This window comes from Buteo buteo, chromosome 16 (genome assembly GCF_964188355.1).
Source record: "Buteo buteo chromosome 16, bButBut1.hap1.1, whole genome shotgun sequence".
Taxonomy (NCBI): Eukaryota; Metazoa; Chordata; class Aves; order Accipitriformes; family Accipitridae; genus Buteo; species Buteo buteo.
The window spans coordinates 31,520,858-31,544,085 of record NC_134186.1 but is presented as its reverse complement, the minus strand read 5'-3'; the positions used below and the strand labels follow the sequence as shown (position 1 = coordinate 31,544,085).

General features: G+C 60.1%; 3 protein-coding genes across 3 annotated transcripts; 1 reads left to right on the top strand and 2 right to left on the bottom strand.

The window, feature by feature from the left end:
* The first annotated feature begins 1,767 nt into the window (after positions 1-1,767).
* On the top strand, positions 1,768-4,954 carry MPEG1 (macrophage expressed 1). Its single transcript, XM_075048645.1, has one exon. It carries the CDS (start codon positions 1,822-1,824, stop codon positions 3,982-3,984), a length of 2,163 nt encoding a protein of 720 aa, XP_074904746.1. The 5' UTR covers positions 1,768-1,821; the 3' UTR covers positions 3,985-4,954.
* A 423-nt stretch (positions 4,955-5,377) lies between these two features.
* DTX4 (deltex E3 ubiquitin ligase 4) lies at positions 5,378-15,483 on the bottom strand. Its single transcript, XM_075048646.1, has 9 exons — positions 15,037-15,483; positions 10,891-11,614; positions 9,939-10,000; positions 9,628-9,789; positions 9,430-9,491; positions 8,952-9,104; positions 8,094-8,255; positions 7,631-7,720; positions 5,378-7,242 (listed from the first exon to the last, which is right to left on the bottom strand). Exons 1-9 carry the CDS (start codon positions 15,245-15,247, stop codon positions 7,009-7,011), a joined length of 1,860 nt encoding a protein of 619 aa, XP_074904747.1. The 5' UTR covers positions 15,248-15,483; the 3' UTR covers positions 5,378-7,008.
* A 4,895-nt stretch (positions 15,484-20,378) lies between these two features.
* On the bottom strand, positions 20,379-21,987 carry CNTF (ciliary neurotrophic factor). The gene is made up of 2 exons (XM_075048644.1): positions 21,792-21,987; positions 20,379-21,467 (listed from the first exon to the last, which is right to left on the bottom strand). Exons 1-2 carry the CDS (start codon positions 21,903-21,905, stop codon positions 20,994-20,996), a joined length of 588 nt encoding a protein of 195 aa, XP_074904745.1. The 5' UTR covers positions 21,906-21,987; the 3' UTR covers positions 20,379-20,993.
* Between the last annotated feature and the right edge of the window lie 1,241 nt (positions 21,988-23,228).

Here is a 23,228-nt window from a genome sequence, read left to right as displayed (position 1 = left end):
GGTGAGGCAACCTCACAGCCCGCTCTGAAATACAGATGGCTCCAGATTGGTGTGGGAGCCTCCAGCAAGGACTTCCCTGCACCAGGGTTTTCCAGCTACTCTGGGAACCAAGCCCCACATGGGGCCCAGCAAGGCCATCCTCCATGGTGTTCCTGTCATCCCTGCCCGACATTATCCTGGCAAAAGCACACATGTATCTATGGTCCCACTGCTCCATCACAGCTCTCACTTCTGCCTTGTTTGTGCCAGAACCGTCTTGGGAAGAGGAACTAAGCAGCAAAATAGGGGAAGTGAGCCTGTCACAGCTTTCACAGCATTCACAGCAGAACCTGCCTTAACTGTTTGTTCCCCAAAACACACAGCAGCTGCCCTGTGCCACTGAAACCAGGGCCCAGCCACATGCCAGCATCCCTGGGCAGAGCCAGCTCAGTACCACTGGGACCAGCTTCCTGCAGCTCAACAGTCCTGAGCAGGAGATGCTTTTCCCAGCTGGGCTTATTGCAGACCCTGGGGAAAGGACAAGGATGGGATAGAGGAGGCTGCAGAGGGCCCTAATGTAGATAGGTGTTGGTATGGGGGGGACACCTGTGTCATGGACTGGACCCCATGGGGGGACTCTCCTGTCGTGGTTTAACCCCAACCAGCAACTAAGCACCACATAGCTGATCACTCACTTCCTGCCCCACCCAGGGGGATGGGGGAGAGAATCAGGAAAAAAAAGTAAAACTCATGGGCTGAGTTAAGAACAGTTTAATAGGACAGAAAGGAAGAAAATAAGAATGATAATAATACAATAATAAAATGACAATAATGATAGTAAAGGAATTGGAATGTACAAAACAAGTGATGCACAATGCAATTGCTCACCACTCGCCCACAGATGCCCAGTTAGTTCCCAAGCAGCGATTCCCCCCCCAGGCCAACGCCCCCCAGCTTATATACTAGGCATGACGTCACATGGACTGGAATATCCCTTTGGCCAGTTTAGGTCAGCTGTCCTGGCTGTGTCCCCTCCCAACTTCTTGTGCCTCTCCAGCCTTCTTGGTGGCTGGGCATGAGAAGTTCAAAAAACATCAGTGTGTTATCAACATTTTTCTCATACTAAATCCAAAACATAACACTATACCAGCTACTAGAAAGAAAATTAACTCTATCCCAGCCAAAATCAGGACACCTCCAAACCCACGAGTGCCTGCCCCAGGGTCTCGGGCAGCATATTCCCCAAGAGAGAAGGGAGACAAGCATTGCACTCCCCCCAACACTGAAACCACACTGCATCACCTCCCCACTTCCTCTCCTTGCCTCTGCCACAAAGGAAAGCCTTGCAGTCAGCAGCAAAGCCCAAGTGACCAGGACCAGATCTCACCCCGTCATGTGAGTGGGACCCCAAGGCCATGGGGCCAGGGCCAGGTCCCTTGCATGGCACAAACAAGCTAGGGTCACACAGGGGGATTCATCTAGAGGAGTCACCCAAGCACTGACCAAGACAGATTCACATAGTGAAATTCCCTGGGCACAGTGAAGAGCTGAAGGTGAGATTTCTCCCTGCCCCATCCCTAGCAATGCAGCTTTCATGGGGAGAGGGAGATTTCACAACAGGGAGGCAATGGGCTCCAGGCAACTCTCTGCTCCCCACCCACTTGTCTCAGCTCCACTCAGTCATTTCTCACATTTGTCAAGTTCTCACTTCTCCTTTCCCTTTTGTTAATTCGACCCCCCCAAAGGAAGAAGCACCCAGCAGCTGCACCCCCAGCCAGCTCATTTCCCCAGCTCCCGCCTCACTGCTCAGACGTCTGGTGAGGGTGCTGCACCAGTTCAGCCATGGGCCGGGCGCTGTGGGGGGTCCTGCTCGTCTGCGTGTCCATGGCTTGGGTGAGAGAGGCTGAGCAGTCCCAGGAGCTGTCCTCCTCTGCTGGGTTTCCAGAGTGCAAGAAGGCCCTGAAGCTCCCAAGTCTGGAAGTCCTGCCAGGGGGGGGCTGGGATAACCTCAGGAATTTGGATATGGGCAGAGTCATCAACCTGGGCTACTCGCTGTGCAAGACCACAGAAGACGGATCTTATATCATCCCAGATGAGATCTTCACCATCCCTCGCAAGCAGAGCAACCTGGACATCAACTCCGAGATCATCGAGTCCTGGAAAGATTACCAAAGCATCACCTCTGCCTCCATCAACCTGGAGCTGTCCCTCTTCTCCTCCATCAATGGCAAGTTCTCCTACGACTTCCACCGGACCAAGACCCACCAAGTGAAAGACCATGCTGTCACCACACGAGTGCAAGTCAGGAACCTGGTTTACACTGCCAAGATAGACCCAGAGGCGGTCCTGGACAAGGGCTTCAAGAAGCAGCTGCTGACCATCGCCAGCCACCTGGAGAACAACCAGACGCGGATGGCTGATTTTCTGGCCGAGGTGCTGGTGCTTAACTATGGCACCCACACAATCACCTCTGTGGACGCCGGAGCCAGCTTGGTGCAGGAGGATCAGATCAAGGCAACCTTCCTGAAGGACAGCTGGGCCACACGGAGTGCTGTCACTGCCTCTGCCGGCGTGGCCTTCCACAGCATCATCAGTGTGAAAAATGAGGAGTCCCTGGACGTCACCTCTGGCTTCACCAAGCAGTATCTGGAGAACCGCACCAACTCCAGGGTAGAGAGCATCGGCGGGACCCCCTTTTACCCAGGCATCACCCTCAAGACCTGGCAGGAGGGGATCAGAAACCAGCTGGTGGCTCTCGACCGCTCAGGGCTGCCCCTGTACTTCTTCATTAACCCCAGCACCCTGCCAGAGCTGCCCACGCCCACAGTGAAGAAGTTGGCCAGGCGAGTGGAGATGGCTATCCACCGCTACTACACCTTCAACACCTACCCAGGCTGCACTGATGCCACCTCGCCCAACTTCAACTTCTATGCCAATGCTGATGATGGCTCCTGTGAGGGTGTCATGACCAACTTCACCTTCGGGGGAGTCTTCCAGGAGTGTGCTGGACTGGCCGGCCCTGACACCAGCACCCTGTGCCGGGCATTGGAGCAGAAGAACCCCCTCACTGGGGCTTTCTCCTGCCCCACCACCTACACTCCGGTACTGCTGGGCACGCAGGAGCGGGAGGAAGGCCACAGCCATCTGGAGTGCCATGACAAGTGCATCATGGGCATCTTCTGCCACCGCAAGTGCCGGGATGTCTTCTGGCTCTCCCGGGTGCAATTCAGCGCCTACTGGTGCGCCATGAGCGGGCCTGTGGGCCCAAACTCGGGATACCTCTTTGGGGGGCTGTTCAGTGCCCACAGTACCAACTCCATCACCGGTGCCCAGTCCTGCCCCTCGGGGTACTTACCACTGAAGCTCTTCGATGAGCTCAGGGTGTGCGTGAGCCAGGATTATGAGGGGGGTGGCCAGTATGCAGTGCCCTTTGGGGGCTTCTTCAGCTGCCAGGCAGGGAACCCCTTGGCAGGGCAGCACCAGGGCACCACCGAGGACCCCCATGCCAAGAGCTGCCCCCCAGGCTTCAGCCAGCACTTGGCGCTCATCAGTGATAGCTGCCAGGTGGAGTACTGCGTCCAGGCTGGCATCTTCACAGGGGGCTCGCTGCCACCCGCCCGCCTGCCACCCTTCACCCGACCTCCCACCAACCTGCCAGCCGTTGACACTGTGCTGGTGAGCAGCGGGAATGGGGACAGCACCTGGGTCAAGGATGGGCAGAGCCAAGTGTGGCGGCTGGCCCGGCCAGAAGAGATCCAGCATGCGGCGGAGATGGTGAGGGGCCGGGGGCTGACGGGGGGCGAGGCGGCTGGTGTCACTGCAGCAGTCCTGGCAGGGCTGGCCACCATCCTGGCGATGGTCTGCTACAGCCGCCGGAGGTACAAAGCGAGGGGGTACCGCGCGATGGGCAAAGGGGACGGCCTGGCCACTGCAAGCTCCGAGGACAGCACTGTGCTGAGTGTGGGCAACGGGTACCAGCAAGGGCCAGAGGGGCTGATGGCATAAGCATCCCCCCTCCCCAGTTGCCAGGTGAGGCCTTGTACCCCAAACCCAGGCAAAGCCCCCTGCCCATCCCCCTTTCCAGGGACAAAGCTGCGCAGCACCCCCTGCCCCTCACCCCCTGGAGCCGAGGTCCCTCTCCCCACAGAGGCCCCAGGCTCACCTCTCCATAGGACGACACATGCTCTCGCCCTCCACCAGATCCCCAAGCTCCAGCCTCAAGCACCTGGGGGCTCCGTGGCCCTTCAGACATCCCTCCTCAGCTGACCTCAAAGGCCAACTCCCAGGGTTAACTCATCATCACGACCCACCACCATATCCTTCTGCCAGCCCCTGCACCTCGAACGGCTGCATCTCCCCCCTCCAACCAGTCCTGGGGCTCTGCCCCTTCAGAGATAAGCGAGCTTCCCCTCCACTGCAAGCCATGCCCCAGCCATCCCCCCCCGCTCCAAAACCAAAAAAGGGGAGGCAGGGCCCTTCAACAAGCCACTGGGGACACCGGGGTGCCCAAGGAGAAGGAAACCCTGAGCAGAGCCATCTTCTTCCCCCTCCAGGCTGGCCCTAGAAAGCCAGGGGAAGCTGTGCAACCCCCCTACTCTCCCCTGACACACAGGAACACCAGCAGGACTCAAGGTCTTCACAGCAGGGACGTGCTACTTCTAAAAACATTGGGTAAGGATGCATGCTGGTGCCTGACTCCTGGGAAAAGACCCCCAGCCCTCCAATCCCAGAGAGACCCCCAGCTACTGCAGGCACGCAGGGCCAGCACAGATGGCATTAGCAATGCTTCACCTCGCAGGAAAAGAGGGAGTGGAGGAGCCCCGTGGAGACGTGCGTGGGGTTAGCCACCAATTTCTGCTCACTGCAACTAGAGGGCAACCCCTGCCTCCATGTATATCTATCAGGATAGATATACACACGCATGCAGAGGCACGGATCAGTTTTATTTCAGCCAGCAACTAATTGCATAGGCAACACAGCATTAAAAAAGAAAAAAAAAAACAAAACTCACGTTGTGAAAAGTGTCACATTAAGAGCCGTCAGGCCGGCACCCAGGGAGGGTGGGGGACCCCCTCCCCTTTCCTCCCCCAAATTACAGGAGGGTTTTGCATAGCTCCAGCCAGGGTTTTTCTGCAGTGGGGGAAGCCCAGGGCTCCGGTGGAGGAGAAATCACACTGCTGCAGCTCCCCTGGCTGCAGAGCCACCCAAAAAAAGGGGTTTTCCTGGGGAAAGAGGTTTTCTCCCTTGAGGTAGAAAATAACATCCCATGCTAAGGACAGCTGGGGACAGACTGCTGCAAAGGGGCATCAGGGGGATGAAGGGTGCCTGGCTCTCCCCACAGTGCACCCTCGCTCGCCTGGTCACACAGACGACGGACAGAAGACAACAGAGAGGCCAGGCCGTGCAGGGACAGCGAGCATCCCCTGCCATCCGCTTTATTGACACCCCCACACACACACCTCCCCGCTGCGGGGTGGCTGGCTGGGGGCAACGCATCCACCAGGCCAAGGAGAGGAAAAACAGCAACGACAACAGAATGATGCACAGCAGGGTGGGTCCCCCTCCCACACCACTGTCCCCTGGGACAAAGGGTGAGGTGACCCCCCCCTCCCCAAGAAAACCAGGAGGGGAATGCAACAAAACGGGCTAGGAGGCCCCAAACCCCCAAGGAGCAACAGTGCAGGGCTGGGGGAAGCCTGGGCAGTGGTGGGTGCTGCCCCCCTCGCCACTCTCCAACCCTGGAGGTATTGCGGGACAGGGGCATGAGCCGCAAACAGCCCCCATCAATGGGGAGAGTGCCCCCAGGGCAGCCCACAAAGCTGTGGGGATCTCTCCAGCACCTTGTCACAGGTGGTTCTGGGAGGCCCTATGAAGTCCCCTGGGGGCTGGTGGGGACCCCAAGATGCCATGCAACTCCCCCACCACCACCCACACTCCCCTCTCATGCCACCCCCCCGGCCCCAGCCCAAAACCGCCATGCCAACCCACTGCAAGCCAGCTGTCTCCCCCCCCCCGCCCCCAAAGACCTCCCCAAGGACTGTGGGGATGGTGCTGGGACCCAGCAGGAAGGGGAGCAGTTCCCACCCACACCTGCATCGGGACCCACAGGTGACAGCACTACCGTGGGGCACTAATGCCCTTCAGGGCAGGGTGTCCCCGCAGTAGGGGAGCAGTGCCTGCAGTGCTGCCCCCCATCCTGCCCCCCCCCAGTACCACCAGGCTCAGCCCCCCAGGCCAGCCGCAGCGTCGCATTCTCCCAGCCCCCAGACCACCTTCCAAAATGCCACCACCTGTATGTACATATACAGGACAAAACCCCAAAACACGAGGTATATAAAAATTCAACGCGGGGACACCCCCATACGAACAGTTCAAGGAACCCACTACAGAGGGGGTGGGGAACAGGCCAGGCCTCCGCACCCACTTCCTACCACCCACGGGCCCCTCCTTGCCGCTGGGAGGCGGGGCAGCCCAGGCAAGGGGACCCTGCAGGGCACAGCTCAGACACAGCCAAGAGGAGAAGGGGGCACGGGGCTGGGGGGCCGGCAGAGGCAGACCGGGGCCCCCCCAGCCTCCGTGGACACAGGAGACCAGTGGGGAGGTACCGGACAGGACAAACAAACAGATGGCTGAGGGACAAGGCGGAGCGAGGGGGACTCCCATGGCCTCCACTCCCACCCCAGGCCGGGTCCCAGCTCCAGGTGGGTGTCAGGGGCATCGGGCCAGGCTGGACCGTCCGATGGATGAGGAGGGAGGGCAGCCTGGCACGCCACATGCTCTCCGCATGGCGGCAGCAGGGATAGGACACCGGCTGGAAGGAACGGCCAGGCCAGGGTGAAGCCCAGTGGCTCCCTCCCCGCAGGAGTGACACGGACGGCCAAAAGGACCTTCTCCCACATTCCCGGCCAGCCTGGGGATGCTCCCACTGGGCGGGTGCCACTGCAAAGCCCCCAGGCGGGTTTCTCCAGCAGCTTTATCCTTGGCGGGGGGCAGCACAGGCACCCCTTCGCTTGCCTCCCTGCCGCAGTCTCAGTCCTTCTCCTGCACCAGGCTCTCCTCCGTGATGCCCTGGGCCGCAAGCTCAGCCAGGACATTGTCCAGGTAGTTGATGTCAGGGTAGCCGTGGCCGGTGAGGTTGGAGCCAAACTCCGTCTTGTGGTGGATCTCGTTCCAGATTACCGTGTCTGACTCACCTGTGGTGCTGGAGGTCCCGATGGCAAAGATCAAGCGCCGGTCCCAGGCTACCAGCAGCAACTTCAGTACCTATGGAGGGGAGAGATGGGGCAGGCAGCAAGGCAAACGCAGGGGTGGAAGCACCCACTTCTGCTCAGGGCATATCTGATCGTCCTGGTACACCCTGGCAATGTGGGCAACCCACAGCCAAGCCCTCTAGGGAGCTTGGGATGCCAGCATGGGATCCTACCCCAACCAAAACAGCAGGACCAGGCTGCAGAGGTCCCCCAGTGCATGGGAACATCGCTGGGTTCCTGCAGAGCATGCTGGATGGGCTACAGGGGAAACCTCCACCCAGATTTGCCTGCATAAGGCCTGCTTTTCCCCATGCTCCAAATAGCTGCTCGCTCCCTCTCCCTCCTTGATATGCCCTTGAGCATGCCTTGGCCAACTCAAGCCGCCCAAGTGAGCCCCTCACCTTTCTGCCCTTCTCGCTGTCCGGCAGGTAGCAGTGCCGGGGGAAGCCACGGGCAGTGAAGCTCTTCCCAGGGTTTGGATGCTCCGGTCCCTGCAGTGTGTGGAGTGGGAAAGGAACAAAACCCTTTTGGACCTCAGAAGCATGGTCTGGGCACAAGGTAATCCCCCAACCTCAGTGGATGCAGAGCTGCCTGCTGCTGGGCAGCCATGCTCCGGCACAGTGGCCCTAAACACCACCATCACCCCCCTGCCACCAAGCAGACAGGGCCAACACTTTCATGCAGATGTACCCAAGATTTTCCACAACATTCTTACGGACACGCAGCTCCCGAGACATAGTTGAACCCAGAGTGCCGAGTCAAGGCATGAGCTGTAGCCTGACATGGGGGTGATGCAGCAGTGACAAGGGTGACTAGCCCCCACAGGGGACCCATGTACTCCCCGGTCATAGGGCCAGGCCGCACCTGCACCCCTGGGGGGATGTTGTAGATGATGCGGATGGTTTTGCAGTCAGAGTGGCCAGGCAGCGCGTGAGGGATGATGTGATACTCCATCTTCCCTGGTGGCTGTGTCCCTGTCTTCACCCCATAGATGGTTTTGCAGGTGGGACACTGCAGGCTCCCATCCTGAAGGAAGGAAAAGAGGGGAACATAATGAAACCAGTATCCCCCAGCACTGAGCCAGCCCGGGCATTTCATCCCTGAGTGGCAGTGAACACTGTTTTAATCATGAAAATAGTCATTTCAAAAACACTCAGGAAGCAGGGGGTAGGGCTGGGAGAATTTGCTACTGCAACCCAACTTTAACCAAAAACCTGAGGTCTGCATTTCTCTTCCTCACCAGTTTTACAGTCCTCACTACTTTCCCTACCTCTGTTTTGTTTTGTTTTTCAAAGAGGGAAAGATAGTAAATATTAAAAAACCCCAAGCAATGTGAAACGCATTTTCCTGGGAATGTCAAGCACAGGGGCCATTTGCAGGGAGCTCAGGAAAGCCCACCTATGGCTGGAAAAGCACTGCCCAGGCCAGGTAGCTCTGCTCAAACATGGAGGGATCAAAGTTCACTGCCACTAATTCTGGGAAAGAAAGCAAGGACATAAAACAGGGCACAGTGGTGGAAAAAATACCCACACAACCCTGGTTTCTGATTTAGCGGTCCCAAAATGCTGGCTGCTGATAAAAATTAAACTCTCCATCAGGGCAGGGAGGTCAGAGCCCTCTGGGGCAGCAGGACTCGAGCACCATCCCACTGACGGCTGGCAGAGCTCAGCACAGGTCACCAAGCTGGGGGTTTGGGCATTGCCTGGGGCTGCAGCCTTGCACCTTGTTGCCGTTGTTGTACATGGCGACCAGGCAGTGGAGGTGGAAGACGTGGCCACATTTCACCAGCTTCCCCACCAGGTCGGGCTTGACAGCTGGCTGGGGTCCCTTGTAGCCAGAGGGTGCAGAGAGGCGCTCCATGCAGATGGTGCAGTCCTGCACAGAAGGAGAGGAGAGGGATCAGGTGGATGGATGCAGCTGGAGCCTTGCCGAGGATGTGGGGCTGATGAGCTGCCCTGCTCTTACCCAGGGACCAGCACCCACCTCTGGTGCCATGCCGTCACCCTGGGCCACCACAGGGGCTGGCCAACACGTGCATGTAGCACACAGCCCCTCTTTGGAGGGGGACAGGGACAGGGCAGAGCCATGAGGGGCAGTGGGAGACCCCTGCGCAGCATGGGGGCATCGCCTGCGTCCCCAGTCGCTCCTCCCAGAGCAAAGCACCCCAGGCACACCCCAGCATGACCCCCGCCGCTCGCACCTCATCCGGCGGATGCCGCACCTTCTGCAGGTATTTTTTCAGTACCTCCTCCGGGGTTTTACCTGCGGGGGAGCAACAGTCAGAGGGGCCGGAGGGCAGCATGGGGGAAAACCAGTGCTGGGGGCAGTGGGAGGGGCAGGGGAACCAGGTAGGGAAGTGGAGACAGGAACAGGGGCCAAGTGGCAAAGTGCCTCTCACCCTTCTTGGCCTGTTTCTTGGTGGTCTTGCGGCAGGTGTGGGAGATGCCGGGAATGGACTGGATCTCACTTTTGCTGACAGGCGGGGGGTGCAGCACCAGCTTGGGGGGCCGTGTCAGGCAGACGGGCAGCCCGGCTGCACTCATTAGGATCCCTGTAATCCCTGGGCGAGGGGGGTTGAAATGGCACTGAGGAACCAGCGTCACCCCAAACCCCAGATATTTCCGCAAAAAACACCCACTGGGGCTGACTCCCCCCTGGGGAGGCCAGCACCTGCGGGCACCAGCTGCTCCACTGCAGCCCCATCCTCACCTGCCAGTGCTGGGTTGACAGGGCTGGAGCCGGTGAGGTTCTTCACGGGGACAGTGGGGACCCTGTGAGGAGCCAGCAGAGACCACATCAGGGCTAACGGCAGGCACCCAAGTCCCTGCATCCCCCAGGGGCCAGCAGGGGCCAGACAATAGTTGCCTGAGCAACTGCACGGGCCCTGGCTGGAAATAGAGAATCCCCCAACAGGGCGATGTGCTCCCCCCTGCCCCACGGCTGCCTTTTCTCTCACTCTTTAGAAACCCCGCCTGCGTCTCCATTCATGGCCCCTTTTTGTCACCGCTCCCCAGGCCAGTCTGTTGTTTTTTTTGGTGAGTTTTTTTTTCCCCTCTTTTCTCCTACGGCCACATTGCTGCCGCAGATCTATTCCCCCCCGCCTCCCCTTGGGGCTCTCTTCCATGGGAAAGTTTCCCGGGCGGGTCAGGAGTGGAGGGAAGGGGGAGGATGGAGCACGAGAGGAAAGGGGCCAGGCTGCGACAGAAGGCTGATGGCAGAGCCAGACAAAGGGGAGAAACAGGCTCATTGAATGCCCACCCCCTCGAAAAAAAAGTGTCTTTGGAGGGTGGGGGTCTGGAGGGACCCCTTCTCATGGGTCTTGAATGGCTTTTCTTTGGCCCTTTTGCAGTCCCCCACCCATCCCCTGCCACCAAGAGAAAGAGCAGCCTCAGCCTCCTCATTGAGATGCAGGAGCCAACCCATCGCTGCTCCAGTCCCCAGGCACCCTTGGGGAAGGCGAGGGGCCCAGCAGAGCCCTCCACCTGCAGGAGGTTGGGGACCACCGAGGTCCATCTCCCACCAGGCTCAAGGGCGATAGCACCCCTGCAGTGAGGAGCCCCACCGGCCTGCAGCCCCTCTGTGCCCTGGGGAGGCGAAAAAAAATCACGCTGCCCCTGTTCTCCCCCAAACTACCCTCTCACTCACACGCGGCGGGACTCACCCAGAGGCAATGAGCACCCGGGACTGGGCAATGGCCAGGCGCTGGAGGTGGCTGCGGTTCAGGGTGCCGAGGCCAGGATGGGATGCCTTGCCACTGCCCGTGCCAGGGGGGCTGGTGGCGGAGCTGGCTGAGCTCAAGGTGGGTGTGCTGGCCGCCTGCCGCCGGCCGCCTTGGGCTGCCAGTGGCTTCAGTGAGCCACGCACCGTGGCCATACCGTCAGGCATCTTGGCCCCTGGGGCCGGCGCTGGGGCTTTGGGGACAGCGGGTGGCACAGGGGGGGCTTTGCGGGGCTGCAGGGTGGCGGTGCCAGGGCCCGTGGCTGACACGGTGGCTTTGACGCTCATGACCAGGAGGCACTGGGGACAGGCGCAGGCGGGGACCGGGGGGGCCGCCGCTGCCCCAGGGCTGGCTGGCCAGGACTGTGACTTGGGCAGGGTGCCTGAGACCAATGGGTAGACCATGTCAAGGCGGCGGCGGACGCGGCGCTTGCGCTGGGTCTGCCGGTTGATCTGGCCCATGGTGGCAAAGTCGATGATGTAGCAGAAGCCAATGGCACTCAGGTCCACCCAGGGGTGCTGCTTCTCATAGGCGCGCTGGATGGTGATGCCCACGTCCATGTCATAGGGCGTCCACGACCCGCTGTCGTTCTCCCATTCCCACACGACTCCCTTGCCCGGCGCCGACGACGGGTCGTAGTAGCTGCGCCGGACAGGGCGGATAGTGCCTGAGGGAAGGCGAGAGATGCCGTCAGACCCTGGCGCCGGCACCCACCTGCAGGCAGGGAGCAAAACCACCCCAACCTGCCCCACCGGTGCTGTTCGGCACAGGGACAGGATGGCTTTCCAGCTCAGCTGTTGTCCCTGCCCTGCCAGGGGACTGGTGTGCCTTGGTTTCCACAGGCTGCTGCCTGCAAGCTACCCTGCTTCCGGCACACCCAAAGGACCAGGCAGCCCCTGGGCTGTACGTGCATAGCACTGGGGTGCAACCCCAGCGTGACTGGGGTGAGGGAAGGGCAAATTTCACCCCCATCAGTCTACGGAGGTGGCCGCCCTCCCAGCCCCAGTGTGCAGCCGCTCAGCCCTGATGGGGAAACACAGAACCACAAGCTTGGCCACTCCAACCTGCTCCCAGGGACCTCCCATGGGAGCCTGATGAAACCAGGCACGTAGGCACCGGTCTTCTGCAGTGCCTGCCATGGCCCTGTCTCCCTCTCAGCTCTGGGATGGTGAAATAAAAGATTTAAAGGGGCAGCTCTGACCCCCGCAGTGGTGACATGTGCAGGCACCCACATGTGTGGGGGAGCAGGGCTCACACCTACCCCACCGTCTGCAGCTGCCAAACCAGCCTGCGACAAGAACCCAGACTGTGGCACAGCGAAAATCCCCATGAGACTGAGCAAAGGAGTTTGAGCAGGGCCCCATGCCCACCTCCTGCTCCCCCATCAGTGAGCATTAAGAGAGGGATGTGAGCGCAAAGCACGAAGGCTTTGTGGGTTGCATCCTTATTTTTGCTAGGTGTTTCCTTTTCTACCGCTCCCAGTTGACCAGGATGCATTAAAAGCACAGACACAAATTTTGGAGACTCCTACAATGAAGAGAAAGCCTTCCTCTTTGGGATGTTTCACAGCACAGCAGGGCACGCTGAATGTGGCCATGCTCAGCCTTGGGGTCCCATCCTGAGCGTGCTACTAGCACCCAGAGCTGGTTAATAGGTGGGATGAGCTCACAAGCACTGCTGCCTCCATGCTCTTCTGCAAAACCCCATGGCTCAGCCCCACTGCCAGCAGTAGGAACTAGAAAGCTCAAAGAGAAGAAATAATAAGCCTGCTTCTTCGGCTTTTCACCAAGTGTCTTGCAAAGCCTGCAAGAATTTCAGTCCTTTTTCACCCCCAGCTCTCCACTGGGAGCAGCCGCCACTGTCAGTCCCCACACAGGACCAATTCCCACGAAGGTGGGCTAAAAAGGAAAAGCTATTTATTAGCACTAATGACAGGTGCACATCAAGCACCCTGCTATGGAGAATGGGGTGCAGCTGCACCCCAGGCAAGCCAGGCCACCCGTCCCAGTCCTGTGAAGGGTTACCCAGGGGAGAAAAGCCACTGGCACTGGCGGCACAAAGGAGGGCCAGAGGAGAGTGGGGCAGTGATTTATCCTAATCCGGTGTGAGGCGCGGAGAGCAGCAGCGGTTGCATGCGGCATCTGGCGGTCCCCGGGCGGCGGTGTGGGAATGCCACGCATCCCCCCAGCCCAGCATGGCCAGACGGCCTCCCATTCAGCAAGGGAAGAAAAGGGACAATAGCTATTCAGGGCCTGCCAGGGTCATGACCCCCCCAAATCAGAGCTGTTTAATGACCCAAAATACCAACATCCCCAGCAACCCAGGGAGAGACAGAACAATCCCCCTTTCAGGTCTCCTCCCCAGTCGACAATAGGCCTCGGAGGCTGGCCCCCAGCCCGGCTGCAGAGGTCCCTTGTCCCCACACCCCCGGGCAGGGGAGGGTCCCTGCCAGCCCCCAGGGCTGCTGGGGGAAGGAGGACAAAGGAGGGTGTCCAGCACCCCACTGCACCCAGCACCCCCTGTCCCAGGGACAAGGGACATTAGCTGGTCCCCTTCCCATGGCCATCAGGGGGGTGGTTGGGGGGGCACAAATCCCCTGTGCCAACCTCTCCCCCACAGGTGACTGTCCCCCACATCCCAGAAACCCTCAGGGCCATATGTGCCCCACCACCTTGGGAATCTCTCCACACCACCACCACCCCGGTGACCTCCATGCCTGCTTGTTGCCCTCTGACCCCTGAATACCCCCTTTACCTGTCCAAGCCACCACCCTGGGGACCTCCCCACCTGCCTGTGCCTTCCCTGAGCATGCCCCCACCTGCCTGTGCCCCAACCCGGGGCAACCCTATGGGCTGCTGTGACGCAGAGCAGGGATTTGGCCCCCAAGCACCATACAGCACAGGGCCTTTGGGGTTGATGGTGACTCAGAGGTAGCACACAGGGAGCTGGGCATGGTGAGGCAGGGCCCTGGGAAGGGTCTGCAGGGGACAGGCTCCGCACAACAAAGGGACTGCAGGCCAGGGGATGAAAATGCCATAGCATGCAACAGGGCCCAGGAGGTGCAGCAGGGAGGAGGCCAGGCAGCCCAACCCCATAAGGGACCAGGAACGTGCGAGCAGGGCCAGCCAGCATGGGACATGGCAAGCACCCGGGGACCAAGTGGGATGGCGTAACGCAAGCTGGCAGCAGGCAACCCGGGGAAGCTTCGGCTTGGGCAGCAGTGGGCAGGACTGGGCAGCAGCATGGGACCGTGCACCAAGAAGCAGAGCTGTGCAATTCCAGGGCAGGCAGAGCAGGGCGGTGCAAGGCAAATCTAGATGCAGTATGGGACCAGGCAATGCAATCCAGAAACAGGCAGTATAACGCAGCACAGCGCCCAGCAGCACAGCACAGTACAGTACAGCCAGCAACGCGATGGCAGGGCGGGTGACAGGACGTAACACGGGGCAAGGCAGCACAATGCAATACGGGCCTGGGGAAGGCAGCACGGTACATACAACCCAGCTCCAGATCAGGCAGTGCAATGCAGCATGGGACCCGGCAGCACAGCATTGTGCAACACCGTGCAATGCAATTCCAGGTCAGGCAGCGCTGTGCAATACCGGACCTGGCAGCAAAGCGCTGCACGGTGCAACTCTACACCAGCCGGTGCAACGCAATAAGGGACCTGGAAACACAGCAAATCCAGATCAGTCGCGTCAGGCAGGAAAGCACCCGACCGGGCAGGGCAGCAAGGGGCCCGGCAGCAAACCCCCTGCAGCGCGGTGCAGCGAGGGACCGGGACCGGGACCGGGACCATGCAGCGCCCCACGGCAGCGCGCAAGCGGTGCGAGACCAGGCAGGGCTAGACGGCGCTGGAAGGCGCAGCGCGGTGCGAGGCGACCCGGAGCAGAGGGCACTGTGCAGTGCCAGGCCGGGGAGCCTCGGGCAGCGGGGGAGCGGGCAGCGCTGCGCAGCGCCGAGCGACGCAATCGCAGCCCGGGGAGCCCGGCGCAGGGCCCGGCCGGGCCGCGCAGGGCAGGACACCGCCGGGGCGGGGAGGGGGGGGGGGGGTTGGCCGCCCGTCGCCTCCCCCCCGGGCTGACTCACCGGTGTCCTGGCGGAACTGGTGCATGGACTGCAGGTCGATGATGTAGGGCGCCAGGCGGCTGTCGGCCTGGCCCAGCACCACGCTGCCGCCCGCCCGCGGCCCGGCGCGGGCCACCGCCTCGATGTGGTGGCTGACGGCCGGGCTGTAGGGCCGCCACCGCCCGTGCTCGTTCAGCCATTCCCACACCACCACGGCCGAGGCCAGCAGCATGGCTGCTGCTCCGCCGCCGCGGCCGGCCCCGGCCCGCCGCCTTCCCCGGCTCCGGCTGGCCGCCGCAGACGCCCCGCGGCCGCTGCAGCCCGCCCCGCCGGCACTCGCATGCTCGGCGCGGCGCAGGGCTCTGCCCGCCCCCGCCCCGGGGCTGGCCGCCGAGCGGGCGCGGAGGCGAGGCCGCCCCTCAGCGCCGCGGCGGACCGCAGCGCCGCTCCCCGGGCGGCGGCGGGAGGCGGGAGGCGGGAGGTGGCTCCGCCCCGCCCCGCCCCGCCCGCCTCGCGAGCGCGGAGGGGCGGGGCCGCCTCGCCCCTGACGTCACCGCGCCCGGCCCCGGCCCGGCGACACCGAGCCTCCCGCCGGGGGGCCGGGCGGGGGGGGGAGCGCGGCCGGGAGAAACCATTGCCGGCGGGGGAGGCGCGGCTCGGTCCTGCGCACCCCGCGGACCCCGTACCCCACCCCAGGACCCCCGGTGCCCCCCGCACCCCCGCCCTGCACCCCTGACACCCCAGTGCCCCTGTACCCCTACCCTACACCCTTGAGACCCCTTCTAGTGCCCCCTGCACCCCAGGACCTCCCCCAGTGCCCCCCGCCCCCGTACCCTGGAGCCCTGAGACACCAGTGTCCCTGTACCCCCACCCTGCACCCAAGGACCCCCAGTGCTCCCCACGCCCCTAACCGAGACTGCAGCCCAGGCACTGCAGGGACATCCTGGTGTGCGCCCATCCCTGTGCGCCACCCTGGCCCCAAGCCCACCAGCAATGGGAATCAGGGGGCTGGTGGGGTCGCATGCCCGACCCAAGGCAGGGCGTCAGGGCCAGACCCCTCTCCAGGCGCCGTGACAGAGAAACGTGGTCCGAGAGCTTCGACCATACCCTTTCCCGGGCTGCAGTGCTTGCGGGGAGCAGCCTGGTGAGCTGCCCCTGGCCATGGCCTGTGACACACAAAAATGGGTTCAGAGCCCCAAATTGCCATGTGCCTCGAGGGGCACCTGGGCTATAACCCCAGCTCCCGTACCCCAGCTCTCCCAGCTGGCTGCCACAGTTTAGTTTCCCTGAGAAGTGCTTTCTGGGGAGATTTCATGCAGCTTCAGCCTGGCATGAGGCTGCAAATCCTTCAGGATGCTCCTCCGACTTATGCATGCCTTGGTGGCCCAGTGGCTTTGCTGTGCAAACGGAAACTAGTACAACCAAAACCCATGTGCTCCTGCTGGCAGTGCAACAGGGGCCCCTCTGCTTTATGGTGACTCCCTGGGACCGGAGCAGCTGGTGCTGGCCCTTCCTCGCAGCCCAAAAAAAGTTCATCCTGAGCTTGTTCTTCCGCTGAGCCTCACGAGCAGCATCCCAGGGCATGGACTGCCCATTCAGGGCAGCCCTGAACTACAGGATGTTGGCGACAGACACAGTACGTTGATTTTTCTTTGATATTAAACAAAATACCCATCATTGCCTCGTTTGGGGAGAACTATACAATTCGCATTAGCGTCCCACACGCACGGGTTTCCCAGCACCAGCAAATCCCCTGGCCCATGGTCCATGCCAGCTCGGAAGGCGACTCATCCCCAGGACACGGGACCCCCGGTGCTGCTGCAGGAAGTTGCCAAGCTCCCGGCGGCCATTGCAGCTCCTCTCCTGACAAATCAGTTTCCCAGGCACTGCCCAGCCTGCTGAGCGTCCGCAGTGAGAAACCATTAGGCAAGGTCTGAATAGAGGAAAAAAAGAAGAGAGGAAAAAGAAAGGGGGGGGGATATGAAACATGTGGGGACTAGCTGCAGTGATGCCAGCTGGCGGGTGCCATGGTGAGAGGAGGAGGTGAACTGCAGAAGTTCAAGCAAATCTCCCCTTCTTCCAGCTTACCCTCGGAGACACACAGGGCCATGCTTGAAGTGCGTTTTCCTGCAAGAAGGGAGGGCTCCTGGCCCTGCCCAGGAAGGCAGCGTGGCAGCAGAGAGCTGCTCCTCTGGGTTTTCACCTGCTCCTTTGGGGCAGATGAGTGCAGCCAAGGCCATGACAGGGAAGCCCGGGGAAATCTTTTCCGCTGACTCAGGCAGGAGGAAAAGGTTTTCCTGCTATTAAAAAGGAAAGCATTGGTGAACATTCCCCCCCAACCCTGGCTCAGGATCAAAAAGTCAGGAGCTAGCACTGCAATGCTGGCGCAGCATGGTGCAAGGGGACAGGTGAGCCACTGGGACTGGCACAGATGATCCCCACCTGCCTCTGGTGCACGGTGAGCAAGGGGTGAATTTATTCTCTCCCAGCACCCAGCGCTGATGCCAGCACCCCCATACAGACATGCCTGAGGTCAGGGAGCAGCCTTGGTCAGCTTAAAACCTTTCCAACCCCACAAAGTGTGCCCAACCCAACCATGCGTTAAGCCCAAACATTTATTTTTTTAAATTAAACACATCCATGGGTTGGTTTTGGTGGCTCCTTCCCCGCTAAAACTTGAGAGCGCAGCTCACCTCCCCCTTCCCCATTACGACCAGCACTGCAAATCCTTTTTCTCCCCCCAAAGCACAATCTCGGACAGCTTTTGGTGGGTTTTTAGTTTGCAGGAGGCCATTCAGGGTCCTCAGTGGCATTAGCCATGTGGGCACGACTGTCCTCCTGATGCCATGAAAAGCCAAAATCAGGGCTCAGTAGTCAGAAGACTATTAAGCAGGTATCCTTTATTGCAGTGCTGGGCACACAGGGGATTTCTCCTCCTATTGTGTGCGCCTGATCGGTTTAATTGCATAGTTTATATACAGGTTCTATATACATATTAATTAGATTTCTGATAGAAGATTTGAATATTAATTAACTAATTATCATATGCAAATGTCCCTCTCGCAGGCATATTCCAGGTCTCTGGTGGTCTTCCGTAGTTTTCCTCACTTGTCCACTGTCTGACCCTTCTCGGCTGATTCTACGTGGTGTGATCTTCTACATGTTTTGATACATCTTATCCTAAAGAATGCTCGTTAGTGCCTCTATTATCTATGTCTACATTAATGACGCAGTTCTCCAGACACTGGAAGGCCATCTGAAAGCAGTTTTTTCTTTGGTGTCTTATACATTGTGCAGTGTGCAGAACTCTTATCTACTATCGGTCAGCAAATAATTGCGTAAAGAAATAGCAAGACCATTGTGTTCAGAAAAAATACCTTGTATCACTCCACTCAAGCTCTTCATTTCTGTCTCCAGAATCAACAGCTTTAGTTACCCCCATGAACTTAACTTCAGCCTGCGGCAATGCAAGTCCAAAGGGCCTCCTAGCAGCAAGAGAGCTTGGCTGTTGGATGCCCCTGTCCTTGCCAAATCAGTTTACTAGTGATTCCCTTTGGGGTTGCAGCTGAAAAATAGCATTAAAACCCAGCAGGCTCGGACGTCACCACCTCTCTACTGCATGGTGAGGGCTTGCTGGCAGGGAAAGCTGGAGACCTGGAGCCTCTTGCTCAGCCAGACCACGGAGGTTTGGATTACGGTTTGCTTTTTTACATCGTTTCTGGTTACAGTGGCCATTTCAAAGCATCACGGGTGCTTTGCAAACACAGGCGCACCCAGCACTGCTGGCAAGGTAGCAAGGAAGGAAAAAGGAAGGTTGCAAAAGTGGCGATTCACACTGCTGGGCACAGCCCAAGGAAGCCCCTGGAGCAACATCATTGTCCACCTTCAATCCCCATTGCTGCTTCAACTCCCAAGTGCAATTGCAGCAGGCCGAGCTCAACTCGCAGCACCACCAACAGCTAATCTGGAAGGATCGAGTTGCACGGACCCATGCCAGGGCTGTAGCCGGCTCCCCAAGGATGTGAAGGTCACCTCACATCTAGGCTACTGTGATGGGAGAAAAGGGGTCTGTTCCCGCCTGCTTGTGTTGTGAGGTTCAGAGACGGACGTGCGGTGTCTGAGATGTATGTACCCACCTTCGGGAAGGTGAGTGGCAGCAGATGGGTGAGGATGCAAGCACCTGGGCACTGCTGAGCACGAGGGCGCAAGGGGAGAAAACCAAGATGGCTTTGAGTGCACAAAGCAGACAAGACTGGGAGAGAAAAGTACTTGCTGGGAAAGGGACTCACTTTGACTAATCCTGAAAAAAATAAAGGCCAGAAATTGTTATTCTGAAGTGGAGGGAAGCAGAAACATTGCAAATAATCCAGTCTGAGCTGCAAAGCTGAGGTCAGGCAGTAAATGGTGATGAAAAAGGTACACATTCTTCCTCCTGGGTGTCACCCACAAAAAAAAAAAAAACGGGTACCACCAAGCCACCCTCGCCCCATCCCTGTGGGGCAGCTCCAACCCCTGTGGACCCGCTTGCCCCAATGTGCCCGGGTGGGTGGGCAGGATGGGCGCAGGGGGCCCTACCTCTGTGCAGCCCTTTGTCCTCCCGTAGCACCCAGACCCCCACATGCCTGTGCAGATGCTGCTGGTGCTGGGGCAGGCACTGTGCCCAGTGCCACCACCACCCACCAGAACAAAGCTGCTTTGTGCAGGGCCAGCCAGGCACATCCCCAGCCTCCTCCCCATCCTGTGCCCCCAAGTGTTGCCTTCCCTCTCACAGGTCAGGGAGGAAGGCAGGGCCACACCAGGACAGGGCACAACCTCAGTGACACCCCCCCACCTCTTCCTCGTCCTCCCGCCACCTCCATCTCCAACCCCAGTTCCTTCATCTTCCCCATGGCCTCCCAGCGGTTCCCATCCACCCCCAAACCTCCCACCCCACTGGGACTGACCCTTCCCTGGGGTAAGAACGGGATAGCCCAGGCTCTCCAGTGAGGTTGACGCCCACTATCCCACCTCCCCCAAGAAGTCACATCATCCCGGTAGATCTCTCAGCCCTTTTATTCGCTTGGCAGCCATCAGCCATCACATCCACTCAGCAAGAAAACCACGGCCCGGGGAGCTGTGAAACCTCATGGCATTCCCCTTCACACGGTGAGCGATGTGGTTGGGGCTGTTTAATCCTCCGAGCCATTTCCAGTCCCAAAACCACCCCTGGAGGCAAAAACCTCCTTATGGAGGGTCTTCTGAATCACAGCCTTCAGTTAAAAGATCCTCTCTGTTACCTTGTCCAAGTGGTTAAGAAATCCCATCCTGATCACACCCCCACCACCACCACCACCCCCCCGCCCCGAAAAAGCCCTCAAGCAGTTAGAGCACAAATTCAATGCACAGAAAATGTGAGCCGGGTGGGAAAAAAGCATCCATGTGAAGGCGGCAAAGCCTTGCATCTTGCAGCTGGGGGGCAGGTCCCAAGACTCCTTTTACCAGGCCATAGTTTTCTGTCCCTTTGCTCCTGCCTTGCCTCCGCGAGAGTCCTGAGACAGCTTCTATCCGCCAGAGATGGCACCTGGCCGTGGCAAGCCAGGCAGTAACCTAATTTCAAAGAAAAGCCCAGCACTACTGCAGCTTGCTAAGGGTCACAGCCTCTGGGCCCCAGGGTGAGTGGCAAAGCTGCTTCCTGGGGGATAATTCCAACCCCTCAGCAGGCAGAGCCTGAGCCACCCCTGAGGCTTGCCCTGCCTGGTGATCCCTGCTCCCTCCAGGGCGGAGTGCGGCCCGTGCCTCAGTTTCCCCACAGGGAAAGGGGCCCACAGGGAGTGGTGCCACCAAAAGCATGGAGGACCCAGGGGTTAATGACCTGGTCTGTCCTGTCCGCCCCCCTCCATGAACAACCCCCTTTGCTGTCAGCAGCCCTCCGCAGGGGTGGGCAAGGAGCCCCCTGCTATGCCCCAGCAGGGGCCAAGCCCCCCACCCTGTGCCTGCCTTCAAGGGCTCTCAGCTGGGCTGGGGGCCAAGCTGCTGCCCGGGCTGGGCTTAGTGAGCTGCCGCAGGTCCCGTGCAGACCTGACGGCCCACTGGGCCAGCTCCCGCAGCACCCCCAGGCCCCACAGCTTCCTCTCGAAGAGGCCGAGGTGGGAGGGGGGGGGGGGGCCAGCTCCCTCCTCACTGGGGGGCCCACGGCTCTCCAGCTGCAGCAGCTCCTCAAGGTGGTAGGCAAAGGCTGAGACCTGGAGCAGGACGGCTGCCAGCGCCCGGCCCAGGGCAGCGTCAGCCTCACCCAGCTGCTCCCGCTGCTCCTCCAGCATCTGGGCCAGCAGGGCCCGGAAGGCCCGGTATGCCGCCAGGTTCTCCAGCAGCCGCTGGGTCCCCGTCTGCTCGTCCCAGTGCTCCACTGCTGCCATCGGCACCCCCTCCACCACCGCCACGCTGGCTGAGGCATCCAAGCCCTGCCGCTCCACCTGCAATGGTGACAGCAGCTGGGGATCAGCAGTGGCAGGAGAAACAGGGGAACCCCCACCAGCACGGCCTCCGGGGGGCCCCGATTCAGCTTCGGCGCTGGCCAGGAGGCATTCGGGGCAGTGCAAGGCCAGGTGCTTGAGGTTTGCCCAAGCATTAGCCAGCAGCACACCAAGGCCCAGATACTGGCAGCATTTCATCTACCATGGGCCAGATCCCTTGCGCCCCAGCACAGCTGCCAGGAGCCCCCTGGACCCCAGTAGTGGTGGCCACCCCATCAGTGCTCCCAGCCCCACAGGCAGCTGTAAGGAGCAGGACAAACTTACATAGGTGTCCAGGAGGTCGATGACATCCGAGCGCATCTTCCCAGCCAGGCGGATGCCTCGGCTGCACAGGTCACGGCGCCGGAGGGCGACTGAGGAGCTGTCTGCTGCCGCCATGGCCTGGGCAGCTGTCACAGGCACCAGGCTCACGGCACAGCGCCTGCCTGGCCCAGTGAGGACAATCCCTTGCTGAGCTGGTGCATTCCAGCCGGGAGCTCTGCTCACACGTCCGCTGGCCTGGCTCTCCCCCTCTTCCACGCCTGGGGCCTGGCACGACACTGCAAATTCCCGCCTCTGGGATCAACAGCGACAGATTATTTCTCTAATTCCCCTGTGCATCGCTACTCGAAGCGCCTTGCCCAGAATGGTCTTGCCTGGCAGCAACAGGCACCCAGCCCCAGCTCTGACCCATTCCTCCCTCCCAGCCACACAGCGAGATTAGCAGCATGCTAATCCCCCTGGCTCATGCCAGAGTGCGGGAAACCACTGCCGGGAAGAGGCGAGCAGAGCCCAGACATTGCTCAACACCTCAGCCTGGGCAGCACACTGGGGCCTGAGTGGGGCAGAGTGCTGCAGGTTTGCCAGCAAGGGATTGAGGGGAGCCCCCAGGCTGGAGATCCAGCACTGGCTGCAGGCTGGGCTGCAACCCAAATGCCGACAGAAGGCTGCAGGGGCCTGTCCTGGCTGCCTCCAGCCCTCTTATTCCCCCCATGACTGCATGGGACTGGGTGCCCCAGGCCTAACTCCCCTTTCCCAGGAGTCCTGCCCCAAAGGGGGGCTGCAGACAGGGGAGGAGGTCCCAGCCACCCCAGGGCAACACTGGCCACCCACCACAGGTGAGCTGCATGCACCAAGACAAAAACAGCCCTTTTGGTTGGTTTGGTTTTTCCTCAGTACGTTTATTTTGGTTATGTATTACCCAGATTAAGAGAAAAAACAGGAGTTGAAAAGCAGTTTCCCTTCAGTATCACAGTACACTGAGCCTTGCCCCAGCTTAGCTGGGAAACTGCCCCGGCCCCCCAGCCCAACCTCCCAGGGCCAGTGGCCAACCCAACAGTGTCGTTGCCACCTGGTGGCTACTGCAGAAAGCACTGCTGAGCTGCGGGAGCCCCCCAGCTCCAGCTGGCACAGGCCCCAGCCCAAACCCTGTGCATCCCAGGGCCCCTGCCTCCATGCCACTGCCCACACCAGGCACAGCACCCACAAGCTCTCCGGGGCATTGAGAGCAGGCAAAGGGCCCTGTGTCCCCTCCGTTCCCTCCCCAGGAGGACAAAAAAAAAAAATAAAAATAAATACAGGGGAAAAAAATACAAAAAAGTTTATTGCAAACTACTACAATAATTTATTGAAGCAAACTGCATGCGAGTGAAGGAGAGACATCGAGGTGAGGAGGAGCTGCAGAAGGGCTGTGTCAGTTTTCAGGTTTCAAAGGGGAGTGGG

Coding starts and splice junctions, on each gene's coding strand:
- MPEG1 (XM_075048645.1), top strand. CDS start 1,822: ATGGGCCGGGCGCTGTGGGGGGTCCTGCTCGTCTGCGTGTCCATGGCT.
- DTX4 (XM_075048646.1), bottom strand. CDS start 15,247: ATGCTGCTGGCCTCGGCCGTGGTGGTGTGGGAATGGCTGAACGAGCAC. Junction 7,721..8,093: donor ACATCCCCCCAGGGGTGCAG/GTGCGGCCTGGC, acceptor CACACACTGCAG/GGACCGGAGCATCCAAACCC. Junction 7,243..7,630: donor ACAGCGAGAAGGGCAGAAAG/GTGAGGGGCTCA, acceptor TCCCCTCCATAG/GTACTGAAGTTGCTGCTGGT.
- CNTF (XM_075048644.1), bottom strand. CDS start 21,905: ATGGCGGCAGCAGACAGCTCCTCAGTCGCCCTCCGGCGCCGTGACCTG. Junction 21,468..21,791: donor TCGACCTCCTGGACACCTAT/GTAAGTTTGTCC, acceptor TCACCATTGCAG/GTGGAGCGGCAGGGCTTGGA.